Raw genomic sequence first — 14,704 nt, 5'->3', positions numbered from 1 at the left:
GTTCCCTCTGCTTCCTTGTCTGTGTGGGTGATTGTTTATTGTGGAGGTTAGTGAAGCTCGGTGGAGCTCGTGTATTTTGTATCGACGGGAGAATCTCCAGTGTGCCTTGTATTTTCCAGTGTGCCTGTTTTGTGCCCTGGAGTGTGTTTTTGATGCATTTCTGCGTAAACCTGCATTTTGCGGATTAAAGCCTGTTATTCTGTGATTTACCCTCCTGCGCCTGACTCCTTCAACACCACCTCATCACAGAATCACCCACCTGCTATGGAGTCAGCGCATGCCTGGAGTCGTGGAACGGGTCCAGGAGCATTCAACTATGCTAGCCAGCTTGGGTGAAAAAATGGATCGGGTTCTTCAGGCTGTCCAATGCCTGGAGAGGAGAGAGCCCGATCCGTCAAGACCAGCTGGCCAACCGGATCCCGCCACCTACACCCCAGCACCCGGAGGGATCCAGATATCCCGACCACGGGAATTCGACGGGACAGCGGCGCTGTGCCAAGGAATCCTTCTCCAACTGGAGCTCTACTTCTCCAGCATCTGTCCGGTCCCATCGGAGCGGGAGAGGGTGTCCGCCCTCGTCTCCTGCCTCTCGGGGAAAGCCCTGGAGTGGGCAATGCGGTGTGGAACGAAGGAGGAGCCGCGTTGGAGAACTATGGGGAGTTCGCTCGCCTCTTCCGGGCGGTCTTCGATCACCCGCCCGAGGGTCGAGAGGCGGGCGAGCGGCTGCCCACCTGAGGCAGGGGACAAGGACTGCGCAGGACTTCGCATTGGAGTTTCGAACTCTGGCAGCTGGGTCCAGGTGGAACGAGCGGGCCCTGATCGACCATTTCCGGTGCCATCTGCGAGAGGACGTCCGACGGGACCTAGCCTGCCGTGACACCATGTTGTCCTTCTCGCAACTGGTGGACATGGCCATTCGTTTGGACAATCTGCTGGCAACCAGAGGACGTCCTGGAGGAGATCTGCCTGTTCCCATCCCGGCCGACTCGGATCCAGAACCGATGGAGATGGGTGGAACTGCTAGCCGAGAGAGCGGAGGACGACAGTGCCAGTGCCACACTGGTGGCACGAAGGGACATTTCACCACACGTTTTCGTCAACGTTCTTCTGAGTTTGGAGGCGGCAGGCAGGGCACTCTCGCATCACCCCAGGTATCGAACACCCACACTCGTTCAGAGCCCTCTGCTGCGCACTGTAAAATACACATCTCCTTTCCTGAGCACATGGTAGTTCCCCAGTGTAAGGCGCTAGTTGATTCGGGCGCAGCCGGGAACTTTATGGACAGGGCATTCGCACACCATATAGGCATTCCATTGATTATCCTATCCATTCCACGCCCCATCAGAGCACTTGATAGTCGACCATTAGGGTCCGGGTTGGTTAAGGAAGTTACTGCACCAGTCACCATGATTACCAAGGAGACTCGTTGTGAGCAGGTTACTTTTTCCATTATTGAGTCTCCTGCTTTCCCTGTGGTATTAGGTATCCCTTGGCTAGCACTCCACAACCCCACTCTCATGGCCGCAGAGGGTTCTCACGGGGTGGTCGCGAGAGTGTCAGGGTAGGTGTCTAGGTGTTTCCATTGGTGCAACCACGGTGGAAAGTCCAGACAGTACCTCCACCGTGCGCATTCCCCTGAATACCTCGATCTGGCGCAAGCGTTCTCTAAAAACGCAGGCGACTAAGTTACCACCTCATCGGGCGGGGGATTGCGCGATAAACCTCTGGGTAGACGCTGTACCTCCCAGGAGTCATATACCCCCTGTCACAGGCTGAAACGGTGGCTATGGAGACATATGTCACCGTGTCCCTGCGCCAGGGGTATATACGTCCCTCCACTTCACCCGCCTCCTCGAGTTTCTTCTTTGTGAAGAAGGACGGAGGTCTGCGCCCGTGCATTGATTATCGACCACTGAACAGGGAGACGATAAGATTTCGTTATCCTCTCCCCCTCATTTCTTCAGTGATTGAATCAATGCATGGGGCGCGTTTCTTCACCAAATTAGATCTCAGGAGTGCGTACAACCTGGTATATATCCGAGAAGGAGATGAGTGGAAGACAGCATTCAGCACAACCACGGGGCATTATGAATACCTGGTGATACCCTATGGTTTGATGAATGCTCCTCAGTTTTCCAGTCCTTTGTGAACGAGGTGTTTCGGGACATGCTTGGTCGCGGTGTAGTGGTCTACATCGATGACATCCTGGTGTATTCATAACGCGCCGAGCATGTGTCCCTGGTTCGCAAGGTGCTGGCCCGACTGTTGGAAAATTACCTTTATGCTAAGGCAGAGAAGTGTATGTTTTTCCAGCAGTCCGTCTCCTTCCTTGGATACCACATTTCCACCTCAGGTGTGGAGATGGAGGGAGATCGCATTTCAGCTGTGCGTAATTGGCCGACTCCAACCACGGTTAAGGAGGTGCAGCGCTTCCTTGGCTTTGCCAACTACTATCAGAGATTTATCCGGGGCTTTGGCAAGGTCGCAGCTCCCATTACCTCCCTGTTGAAGGGTGGGCCATCCCGGCTCCGCTGGTCTGCTGAGGCTGACCTGGCCTTCAGCAAACTGCGGGGTCTGTTCACCTCAGCCCCAGTACTGGCCCACCCCGATTCATCACTACCGTTCGTAGTTGAGGTGGATGCTTCCGAGGTTGGGATAGGAGCTGTCCTGTCTCAACACTTGGGTACGCCACCCAAGCTCCGCCCTAGTGCATTCTTCTCGAAGAAGCTCAGCCCGGCGGAGCAGAAGCTGTTGGCTGTTGTCCGAGCCTTGACCGTGTGGAGGCATTGGCTCGAGGGGGCGAAACACTCTTTCCTCGTCTGGACGGACCACCGTAACCTGGAGTACATCCGGGCAGCGAGGAGGCTGAATCCTCGCCAGGCCAGTTGGGCCCTATTCTTCACCCGGTTTGATTTCACTCTATCATACATCCCGGGTACAAAGAACGTGAAGGCAGACGCACTGTCCCGGCTGTATGACACAGAGGAGAGGCCCAGCGACAACACTCCCATACTGCCGGCCTCCTGCATTGTGGCGCCGGTAGTATGGGCGATGGACGCGGATATAGAGCAGGCATTACGCTACAGTACGTGCTTGCTCTTATCCGTGATCGTCTGATCTACTGGGCACACACGTCACCCTCCTCTGGTCACTCAGGTATCGGCCGTACAGTGCGCTGCCTGACCAGAAAATACTGGTGGACTACCTTGGCTAAGGACGTGAGGGTGTAGGTCTCATCCTGCTCAGTGTGCGCCCAGAGTAAGGCACCTCACCTCCCAACTGGTAAGTTACAACCTTTACCAGTTCCACAATGACCATGGTCTCACCTAAGTGTTGATTTTCTAACTGATCTTCCCCTCTCCCAAGGTAACACCACCATCCTGGTCGTTGTGGACCGCTTTTCTAAAGCCTGCCGCCTCTTTCCTCTGCCCGGTCTCCCCACGGCTCTGCAAACTGCAGAGGCCCTGTTTACACACGTCTTCCGGCACTAGGGGGTACCAGAGGATATAGTGTCTGACCGAGGTCCCCAGTTCACGTCCAAGGTCTGAAAGGCGTTCATGGAATGTCTGGGGGTCTCGGTCAGCCTGACCTCTGGGTTCCACCCCGAGAATAATGGGCAGGTGGAACGGGTAAATCAGGACGTGGGTAGGTTCCTGCGGTCCTACTGCCAGGACCGTGCGGGGGAGTGGTCGGTGTTCTTGCCATGGGAAGAATATGCCCAGAACTCTCTCCGCCACTCCTCCACTAACCTAACGCCTTTCCAGTGTGTTCTAGGTTACCAACCGGTTCTGGCACCGTGGCACCAGAGCCAGACCGAGGCTCCTGCGGTAGATGACTGGTTTCGGCACGCGGAGGAGACGTGGTATGCTGCCCATGTTCACCTCCAACGCGTCGTCAGAAGGCCAACGCTGACCACCACCACAGTGAGGCCCCCGTCTTTGTACCGGGGGATTGGGTCTGGCTCTCGACCCGGAATCTGCCCCTCCGTCTGCCCTGCCGGAAGCTGAGCCCGCGGATTGTGGGGCCGTTCAAAGTCCTGAGGAGAGTCAACGAGGTCACTTATAGGTTATTACTTCCCGCTGATTACCGTATTAACCCCTCGTTTCTTGTGTCTCTCCTCAGGCCAGTGGTAGCTGGTCCGCTTCAGGAGTCTGAGGTGCGGGAGGTCCCCCATAAGGTTCAAGCCTACAGCTGAATTTTACAGGAGAGCTAGATTCCCAGGTGTACTAGGGGCAATAGACTGTGCACACATTCCTATTCCCAACCCTGGTGGTGAGAATGGAGAACTATTCCGTAATCTGAAAGGTTACTGCTCCATCAACGTGATGACAAAGGTCAGCTCACCAACATCATAGCTAGATGGCCAGGATCCACATGACAGCAGAATCTTTGACAATAGTCGTCTGTGAGCAATGCTGAAAAGGGGGGCTTATGAAGGCCAACTACTAGGTGACAATGGATATGCCTGTCGCGGGTACCTTATGACTCCCCTTTTAAACCCCCAGACACCTGAAGAGAGAGAATACAACACCTCTCATATCCTGGCAAGAGGTCTCATAGAGAGTTTTTGGAGTGTGGAAAAAAAGATTCCTGTGCCTAAAGGAGGGGCTCCGCACGAAGATGGACATTATTGCAGTGGCAGTTCTGTATAACTTTGGCAAGAGACAAGGAGACGAGCTATCTGAGGAAGCTGAGGAGGACCTACCTGAGGAGAATGCAGAAGATGGCCAGGTGCAACATGCTGCCAATGCAAATGGGAATGCTGTGAGGAGAACCTTGATTGAGAACAATTTTGCAGCCTAAGGTGTATATAATGTAACATGTAAAAAGCAATATTATATTTTGATCGACACATACAATTCCTAATTAGGCTATATGTATTCAAATGTATTATTTAGACTTTGTTATTCTCAATACCATACAGGATGGAATTGGAAGCACCAGAACAGAAGAGTGGGAAGAAGACTGGAGGACACCAAATTGCTTAAATAAATAAAAAGATCAGCATTCTTTACTCAGTGGGCATTTGTTTCCCTGAAGGAGTTTCAGTTTCTGAATTTGCAGTAGCTCTTTTTGTAAATTCAAGACCTCAATCTGCAGTAGATTCTTCTCTCTCTCCAGCACCAAAACATAAATATGAGCTTGGTTCATGTCAGTTCTGGGGCGTTTGCTTGGCCTGTCTGGTATTTTTGCTGCTGGTGCAAGTTCCAGGCACTGCTGTTTCTCCATGGCACAAGGTATCAATTCAACTAAAGGAAAGGAAATAAAATTAACGTATTATTAGTAGGCTATTTACGTACAACAATTGAATTGGGGCTTATGATATGCCCAGCCTTGGTACGAATGATGATGTAATGCAACATGCTGTAATGGGCCTGATAACGGTAACATTGTAGTGAAGTAGCATTAACGTTAGTTTTAACGTTCATTATAGTCATTGATATTTACCAGTTATTTATGCTTACTCAATATTGGTGGGTCGAGTTGTTTGTCGTCATCATAGGGGTTAAGGAGAGGGGTAAACTGCTGGGGAATCATCTCACATATTTTCTGGGAGAGGATCAATTCCCTTGGACGGAGGCCCTCCTCCGGTCTGAAATAGCCCCCGCCTCTCCTCTGCAGCATCCTTTTTGGCTTTCGCATTTAAGTTTTTCCAGCACGCCTTCATCCGATTTGGGCCCCTCTTCTCTTTAATCTGTGTCGATCCATTAAATCTGCCGAATAAAATGGCCCAGGTGTCTTCCTTCTTTTTGACAGTCGTGTTGTCTGTCTTATTATCCTCCAGTACGTTACTAAATTCCTCCATCAACTCCGACAAGAGGTTATTTTCATAAGCGGAGAAATTTGAAAATCTTTGACGTGCCATGATCACGTGGCTAGCGGACAAATAATAAATGGCTAAATAACGCTAAGTAATGACAATAATACATTATATTTTATGCTAGCTAGCTTGGTTTATAAACTAGCTAGCTACAGTAACTAACATTAGCTAACAAATTAGTTTTCTGTCTAGAACTGGTAGGGTAAATAACGGATTTTATTTCAAATCAGCCAACCCATGAGAACCTTTCATGATGGAGTTGCAGTAGTTCTAACGTTACATTGTTATTATTTTATCAAGGAACAGCAACTTTGTGGCATCATTTGTCAAATAGGCTAGCTACTTCGTTTCAACTCACGAAATACCTCATATATTGGTGTAAAAATGTCACTAATCATAGTTTAAACCCGTTAATCATAGATTTACTGATCCAGATTTAAAATTAAGTGGTGCAACACATCTCTGATTAATTATAAACCTAGATTTACAAAACCTAGATTAGCTCTAATCCTAGATTAATTTAAACCATGTTGGTGCAACCCACCCCTAGTCTTATTATATTATGGAAAAGTTTAACATGTTATATTTTTGAGCCTATGTTATGAAAGGGCCTGTTACATGATTATGAGCAATGCCATTCCATCACTCGTTAGTGCTGTTCACTCTGCCACTCTGTTTTTTGCTGATTTCATACCAGACATTGAAAACATTAATCATCTCCAATCTCTTTGGTACTCCCGCTGGAGAAGATCGGCTGTGCTGTGAAGAGGTGCAGGAAAATTGTGTTCACAGGCTGAAGAGGAAAGAAAAATATGAAAGAAAACAAGAACAAGTGTAGTCTCTCTTTTAGTTCATACAAACCAAGTATTTTTCAGTGCTGTAATTGTCATGCAGGAATGGTTCCCAAAAAACTTGATCCAAAATAATAATATGCCATTTAGCAGACGCTTTTATCCAAAGCGACTTACAGTCATGTGTGCATACATTTTTACGTATGGGTGGTCCCGGGGATCGAACCCACTACCCTGGCGTTACAAGCGCCATGATCTACCAATTGAGCTACAGAGGACCACAATGTCTCCAATGGGGTGATCAGAGAAGGCAGCATGGGCCAGCACCTCATTCTTTGCATTGTTCAGGGTCACTGCCAGATTAGCCTTCTCTCTGAGGATACCAACATACAGACAGTGAGGCGAGGATAAATGATTGATTGTGGCCCATGTAATGGATTGACATGTGCATGTTCATGCATTCTGATATGATAAAAGTAAACTAATGATGTATCGAAAGATCTGTCCCACCTTGAGTGTCAATATCTGTTGCATGCATTTGGCATGAGTAAGATTATGCATACTCACAGTAGATGAATGACGTTTACTCTTCCAAATATGTACTGTGGCAGGACTGATCAGGCTATTGATCTCGTGTGCATCCAATGACTCTGTTCTCCTCAGTCAGTCTGAACTTTGCCACCCGAGGAAGTTATGGTCCTCATCTTTCTCTGATTTTGGGAGAGAAAAGCAAATGACAAGCAAACCAACTAAATGATAATCAAATCAACGTTTATTGGTCACCTGCACTGAATACAGGGTGTAAACGTTGGGAAATGGCTTACCAATACAAAATTAAACAAAACACAACAAATGCATACCTGTAATAGTTAAAAATGCAATAGCTATGGGGTATCATATCAACAAGTATTTACGTTTGAAGTCCACTCCAGCATTCTTGTAAAATTAGCATCATGGAAACATACTCTATTATTAGAATTCTTCCGAATTTACAACAAGGATGCAAATCAGGGTTTCTCTTTTTTCATGCTTAGCTAATTATTGAAACATAAAGTGTCAATAGTTGTTTGTCCTCCTGTATTAAACAAAACTAAGAAATAAAGTAATGCCACTGTACTGTCTTTGGTAAAGCTAGCCCCAGCTGCAGCTGATGGGGATGTGTTGTGTAACCAGAGAAACAAAACGTTCAGTGACGTCTTGGGGTGAAAGGTTACAGTTTATAGGTTACGTTCGACGCACGTTTGAAAGTGTCGTAGCGGAGCCCACTGCGCTGTGAAAATATTCTAAACTTTTATCGGTTCGTTGTAATAGTTGTTTCTCATTTACTCTGCCATAGAACCCAGCAAAATGGCATCCACTGCGGCAGGGAAACAGAGGATACCGAAAGTGGCTAAGGTAACGAAACATTTCAAAACAGTTAGCTAGCTAACGTTAGCGAACTTGTAGTGCTTAGCCATGACATGTCTATATGGGCCTAGCCAGGTAGCTAGCTAACCACAACAAGACTTGTCCTTTGTTATGGTACAAATGTAGTTAAATTACTTTTAGCTTTAGACGAACGAAAGGGTAGCAGGCTACTTAACTAAGCACTGCAAATACTTGTATTTAGAAAGCTAACGTAACTAGCTAGATACTCTGACCCAACAGTCAGTGTCTGTGATGAAGGGTTAGCTAGCTTGTTACGTAATTGGTTAGCGAGTTAGATTTAAGGCCAGCTAACGTTGGCCACACGAACTGTTTCCACTTGGAACATGTACTATATAGCTAACTAGTATTATCTCCAATCAGCTAGTTTCACCCATTCTTAAATTAACGTCTTAATTTGTTCTGTGTAGGTGAAAAACAAAGCTCCAGCAGAGGTACAAATCACAGCTGAGCAGTTGCTCAGGGAGGCAAAGGAGAGGGAGCTCGAGCTTTTGCCACCGCCGCCCAAACAGAAAATCACTGATGAAGAGGAGTTGAACGATTACAAGTTGAAGAAGAGGAAGGTAAGACCCCACGTGACAGTGGACACATGCATTACACTTCAAACTTTTACTGTTGATATTCTGTTGGTCTGCCAACTTGCCTGTTTTATCATTGTCTGTAAATCTTGTGAAGAACAAAGTAAATACATTGATCTAATTAGATCCATATTGGGCTCAACACCTTCTCATAGGGATTTGAAGACAACATCAGAAAGAATCGTACTGTTATCAGCAACTGGATAAAATACGCACAATGGGAGGAGAGCCTGAAAGAAGTCCAGAGGTATGCTAATTTCACATTGTGAAGCTGATGATTGTGAACCATACCTATTTGAAATCGGATGTGAATATTATAGATGGATTTTGACTGGGATACTTGTTGTCTGACCTTCGTCTCTCCCCCCCAGGGCTCGCTCTATTTACGAGCGTGCTCTGGATGTAGACCACCGGAACATTGCTCTGTGGCTGAAGTATGCCGAAATGGAGATGAAGAACCGGCAGGTGAACCACGCCCGCAACATCTGGGACAGAGCCATCACCATCTTGCCCCGTGTCAACCAGTTCTGGTAATGAACAACTTTACCTCTCCTAAACCGTTCATATCTGGTTAAAAACGTTTTGGTAAAAAATCATCTGATGTGGTCACATTATTGTTTTGATCCTCAATGAATCACACTTTTGCAGAATAATGACTAAAGCATGCAGAGTCTACCACCAATGTGCAAAATTATGTTGCGGCTCATCTGTTATTTTGCTGTTTTCCCCCCTTTCAGGTACAAGTACAGTTACATGGAGGAGATGCTGGGAAACATTGCTGGCTGCAGACAGGTGTTTGAGCGCTGGACAGAGTGGGAACCAGAGGAACAAGCCTGGCACTCCTACATCAACTTTGAGCTGCGCTACAAGGAGGTCGACAAGGCCCGCTCCATCTATGAGAGATATATCCTTTTGATGGGAAGTGCTTAAGCATAAACTTACTACAATGTATTGGTAAATTAGTTGTGGTTGCAGTAGAGTGCATTATTAATTCACAGGTGTTTGATTTTAACAGGTGATTACATTTGTAATGATGCATTGCAACCTACTGTAGTGGTATTACCTTCATATTGTCGTCATGCCTGTAGAGTGCATCTCTTTTAAAGCTCCTTAACTCCAGTGCACTTGTGATTGTCCACCCTGACGTGAAGAATTGGATCAAGTATGCCCGTTTTGAAGAGAAGCACGGCTACATCGCCCATGGGAGGAAGGTGTTTGAGAGATCGGTGGAGTTCTTTGGCGAGGAGCATGTCAATGAGAACCTCTTTGTGGCCTTCGCCAGATTTGAAGAGAAACAGAAAGAGGTGTGTAAATCTGACACTTTGAACCATGTCAGTTTTATTCCCACACATTTATACTGTGGTCAACAGAACAACCCAACTTTTCTCCCCCTTTGTCTCTTAGTTTGAGCGCGTTCGAGTAATCTACAAATACGCCCTGGACAGAATCCCCAAGCATCAGGCTCAGGAGCTCTTCAAGTTCTACACTGTATTTGAGAAGAAGTTTGGAGACCGGAGAGGAATTGAGGACGTCATCGTCAGCAAGCGGAGATTTCAGTATGAGGAGGAAGTCAAGGTACGTTCAACCTGTACAAATGTGCAAAGAAACCCTTATGGTTCAATAATTCATCCCCTAATAGCTTTCTATTGTATTGTGTTTTGTTTCCTGTGTAGGCAAGCCCACACAATTACGACGCATGGTTTGATTACCTCCGCCTGGTGGAGAGCGATGCGGATCCTGACACTGCCAGGGAGGTCTATGAGAGAGCCATCGCCAACATCCCTCCTATACAGGAGAAGAGGCACTGGAGAAGATACATTTACCTGTGGATAAACTACGCTCTATATGAAGAACTGGAGGTCAAGGTAAGCCGCCTTCATCTTGTGTGTTTATGTAATGGCTATAATTCTCACATTGCTATGTGTGACATTGTGCATATGGCTGTGGATTTCAGTGCTTATTTTTTTGATTGGCAGGACCCAGAGAGAACAAGACAGGTGTACCAGGCATGTCTGGATCTCATCCCTCACAAAAAGGTATTGGCAATTTGCAATGTTTACAATCAATGGCACATCCTTTCTGAAATGGGACATAATCAACATTTGATATTGAACAAAAACATGAATCAACAAATTATCATACTTATTACTTTGCATCCTTCCTCATAGTTCACATTTGCCAAGATTTGGCTACTGTACGGCCAGTTTGAAATCCGCCAGAAGAACCTTCAAGCAGCCAGACGAGGCTTGGTAAGGTCCCTACTGATTGCTGAAGATTATTTATGTTTATCATTGTTATACTTCAAACCTTTCTCTAATTTGGGCCTTCTTCCTCTCCCCAGGGCACTGCCATTGGTAAATGTCCAAAAAACAAGCTGTTCAAGGGCTACATTGAGCTGGAGCTGCAGCTCAGAGAGTTTGACCGATGCAGGAAGCTCTATGAGAAGTACCTGGAGTTTGCCCCAGAGAACTGCACCACCTGGATCAAGTTCTCTGAGCTGGAGACCATTCTAGGAGACACAGAGAGGGCCCGGGCCATCTTCGAGCTGGCCATCGGACAGCCACGACTGGACATGCCAGAGGTCAGGCTCAAAAACGCTCACCCAGGGCCTTTACTCACTGTATTGACTTTCCACTTCCTGTCTTTTAGCATGTCTGAAAACAACCGTCAAGTGAAAAGTATTGTAGTGAAAACTAATGAAGATACCTCTGAACAATTTTACTTTAAAATGTAAAATTTTTCCCCCAATCTTAGGTGTTGTGGAAGTCCTACATCGACTTTGAAATTGAGCAGGAAGAGTATGACAACACCAGAGGCCTCTACCAGAGACTGTTGCAGCGCACACAGCACGTCAAGGTGAGAGCTGTCCCTTTAACCTTGAAGTGACTGTCTTGCTACCAACCGTCCCATGCAACAACTCACCTGCCTAACACTCACTGTAGCGCAGCAACTCGTCAAACAATACCTGTTCATTGTGTAATTTCGCTAAATGTTTCCTGCAGGTCTGGATCAGCTATGCCCAGTACGAGCTGTCCATCGATACCTCGGACCGGCTGCAGAGGTGTAGGGGGATCTTTGAGGAGGCCAACAAGGGTCTGAGGAGCTGTGAGGAGAAGGAGGAGCGTCTGATGCTGTTGGAGTCCTGGAAGGAGTTTGAGCAGGAGTTTGGTTCGGACACGACCAGGGAGAGGGTGAAGAAACTGCTGCCGGAAAAGGTGAAGAAGAGGAGAAAGCTCACAGCAGAGGATGGGGTAAGTGTTGTTTCCTTTGGTAAATACCAATCCAACATCAATTCATTACCTTTGTTTATGTCTTGCCGAGTAACTCATCTCTTCCGAGTTGAGAGCGCACTATATATATTTTTTCCATTAACCTGACTCGCTATGCTTCGACACTTCAAAAATGTACATTCTTAAACCCTTACTGTGTACCTATGTTTGTCCTCTGTTGTTGCATGCTTTTCTTTGTTTGCTGAAATTCATACTTTTTAATAAAATGTTAATCAAATACAACCACCGACTGTTTCCATGTTGAGATTCAATTGGCACATGCGCATTTGCTCTGGTGCCCACTAGCTTCTATAGCCACAAAGTCAGATTCCACAGCCACAACATGGGCTACAAAAATGAGCCTTTTGGTCTTAATTTAGGGTTAGGCATAAGGTTAGCAGTGTGATTAGGTTTAAAATCAAATTTTTGTAAGATAAATAGTAGAAATGGCCGGGTTTTATGACTTTGTGCCAATAGAAGCTAGTGATGACCATTCACGCGGAGTTGCCATCTTAGAGCAACAGCAATGACGAAACAGTCAGTGGTTGTATTTAACGTTTTATTAAAAAGTATGGATTTCAGCAAACAAAGAAAGGCACGCAAAAATAGGTACACAGTAAGGGTTTAAGAATTTACATTTTTGAATTATCGAGTCTGAGGTTAGTTGGAGGAGTTGAGGTACTCGGCAAGTTTGTCATGATGTGGTTCGGTTGATCACTAATTTACTTTTCATTTTGATTCAACAGTCGGATGCAGGGTGGGAGGAGTACTACGACTATATCTTCCCTGAGGATGCAGCCAACCAGCCCAACCTCAAGCTACTCGCCATGGCCAAGATGTGGAAGAGGCAGCAACAAGAAGATGATGACGAAGAGGAGGAAGATGAGGAGGAAGAAGAAGAAGAAAACAATGGAGTAGTGGATAGAGGTAGTGGCAAAGAAATGGAGGAAGATGACGACAGAAGAGTGGAGAGAGATGGAGATGGAGAAATAGATGGAGAAGAAAACGGAAGAGGGGAGAAAGGTAGAGACAAAGAAATGTCAGAAGACTCGGCATCACCATCATCAGAAAATCCTATGGTCAGTGAGCCTGGGCCTGAAAAAGACTCCAAAGAGAGCACATATGATGACCGAGATGATTCTGATGAAAGCAGCAGTAGTGATAGTAGCAGCGGTAGTGATAGTAGCAGCAGTAGTGATAGTGACAAAGATGGTGGTGAGAAACAGCCCAGGAAGAGCAAAAAGGATTCAGTGAATGATTAGCTTGTCTGGAAAATGTTTCACTTGTGACAAGTTGGAGCTCATCGGGTAATTTCTAGTGCTTTTTTACAAACATGTTTTTGTTAATGTGAATTCTTATTCCATGTCTTTGTTTCATTTACTGTAGTGCAATGACATTGTAAATAAAATTTAAAAAAACCACTGATATCCAACATGTTTTCATTTATTTGTACCATATAACTGATTGTAACAACGCAGCAGATATCATTTACCTGGGTGAGTCATGTAAGTAGATATCATTTATTGAATTTGAATTAGTCCTTTCAATTCCATATAGCATTTCGTACTTTCAAATTTCACACAAGTTTCACAAAGGATCATTTTTTGGATAAGTCAATATTATGTACAATGATATACTGTAAGCTTTCACACACTACACCTTAACAATAAAACTAGTCCTAATCACCCTTCATTTTCCAATGCAGACTTTTGGGAAATATAAATGTATTTGTTTTCAAAAGTGTCAGAATGCCACAGTCTACTATTATTCTATATCTTCTGGTCTGACAGGATGTGGTATAGGAATGATGGACTTCTTCTCTGTGTCTCTCGACAAGGCTTTCCTCATATCTGCAAAGAGTGAGCAAATATCAACAAAATGCTACTCTTCTCACGCCACTGATTCCTCCACCTTTCCCATGACTGCAAGGACAAAGTCAGAAGTGTAATTTTGATGGAGGCTATCCAGAATGTATGCCTTTGCTATTGTTATGTATTCTATTGCATTTTCTCTAAAGCAATCATCATATAGAAAGGTACATACGACATGTACCTACTGTCACCCATCAATTCTCCACCAGGGGCCTCTGCAACAATGAAGTACTCAGGCCAGTGGGCCAGGTAATGTAGGTAAAATCGGATTCCATACTGTAAAAGAAAGTTAAGGACTGCTTGTCTTCTGATATAACAAGACAAAGGGGTTTCTATGCATAGATAGACAGAATGTATGTTATTACAATGCAGGGGTTCCATTTGTACGTGTTAAAGGATACAGTCTCTGTCAATGGATCCAGATTGCTGTGAAGGGAGAAACAAAGCTTGAGATGTTTCATGCATTCAATGCAATGAATGATGATGAGGCGCAGCAGACTTCAGTTTACTGTCTTATGCCTAGCTAGCTATCTTCTTTGAAAGAGAGTTTAGCTAGCTAGAATGCTAGTGAGCTATTGTCCATACATACCAAATGTTGCATCTTATGTCAACAGAGTTGACTCGTTTAAGCTAGCGTCTATGCATCTCACTGTATGGCCAAAGAGAATTAGCTTCTGGCTAGCTATACTTGCAACTAGCCAACAAGCAAAATGCTATTGATATTGTCCACTAAAACATAAGTGTTGTGTAGCTAGAAGGTTAGCCTATTCAACATTATTAGGGGGGGGGGGAAATCGAAATTAACTCATATGTTGTTGAACTTCAACAAATCATCGCACGTGAAAGCTCGTAAAACTTCAGCATCAATAAATACATCGATGCCCTCTATCGTTGGGGAGGTGTCATTGACTGTTGATTTACTGCCATCTGCTGTTGGACTGAAGAATAG

General features: G+C 45.6%; 1 protein-coding gene and 2 long non-coding RNA genes across 4 annotated transcripts; 1 reads left to right on the top strand and 2 right to left on the bottom strand.

Moving 5' to 3' along the window:
* Positions 1–4,905: 4,905 nt before the first annotated feature.
* On the bottom strand, positions 4,906–7,785 carry LOC121549053. The gene is made up of 4 exons (XR_005996730.1): positions 7,473–7,785; positions 7,180–7,322; positions 5,466–6,614; positions 4,906–5,249 (listed from the first exon to the last, which is right to left on the bottom strand). It is a non-coding gene; the product is annotated as an uncharacterized LOC121549053 (long non-coding RNA).
* Positions 7,786–7,860: 75 nt separating this feature from the next.
* LOC121549051 (crooked neck-like protein 1) lies at positions 7,861–13,305 on the top strand. Its single transcript, XM_041860869.2, has 14 exons — positions 7,861–8,007; positions 8,448–8,600; positions 8,771–8,862; positions 8,987–9,145; positions 9,353–9,519; positions 9,741–9,919; positions 10,020–10,190; positions 10,289–10,480; positions 10,592–10,651; positions 10,784–10,864; positions 10,957–11,196; positions 11,370–11,471; positions 11,618–11,866; positions 12,631–13,305. Exons 1-14 carry the CDS (start codon positions 7,960–7,962, stop codon positions 13,144–13,146), a joined length of 2,409 nt encoding a protein of 802 aa, XP_041716803.1. The 5' UTR covers positions 7,861–7,959; the 3' UTR covers positions 13,147–13,305.
* A 6-nt stretch (positions 13,306–13,311) lies between these two features.
* LOC121549052 lies at positions 13,312–14,600 on the bottom strand. Of its 2 annotated transcripts, none has more exons than XR_005996729.2 (3): positions 14,157–14,600; positions 13,937–14,031; positions 13,312–13,734 (listed from the first exon to the last, which is right to left on the bottom strand). It is a non-coding gene; the product is annotated as an uncharacterized LOC121549052 (long non-coding RNA). The 2 variants fall into 2 exon arrangements; XR_005996728.2 differs by having other exon boundaries at positions 13,941–14,031.
* Between the last annotated feature and the right edge of the window lie 104 nt (positions 14,601–14,704).

The sequence above is a fragment of the Coregonus clupeaformis genome, chromosome 33, assembly GCF_020615455.1.
Source record: "Coregonus clupeaformis isolate EN_2021a chromosome 33, ASM2061545v1, whole genome shotgun sequence".
Lineage (NCBI taxonomy): Eukaryota > Metazoa > Chordata > Actinopteri > Salmoniformes > Salmonidae > Coregonus > Coregonus clupeaformis.
Note: the sequence above shows the minus strand (reverse complement) of the source record. Positions and strands in the feature narration are given on the sequence as shown.

Coding starts and splice junctions, on each gene's coding strand:
- LOC121549051 (XM_041860869.2), top strand. CDS start 7,960: ATGGCATCCACTGCGGCAGGGAAACAGAGGATACCGAAAGTGGCTAAG. Junction 9,520..9,740: donor CCGCTCCATCTATGAGAGAT/ATATCCTTTTGA, acceptor ACTCCAGTGCAC/TTGTGATTGTCCACCCTGAC. Junction 10,481..10,591: donor ATGAAGAACTGGAGGTCAAG/GTAAGCCGCCTT, acceptor TTTGATTGGCAG/GACCCAGAGAGAACAAGACA.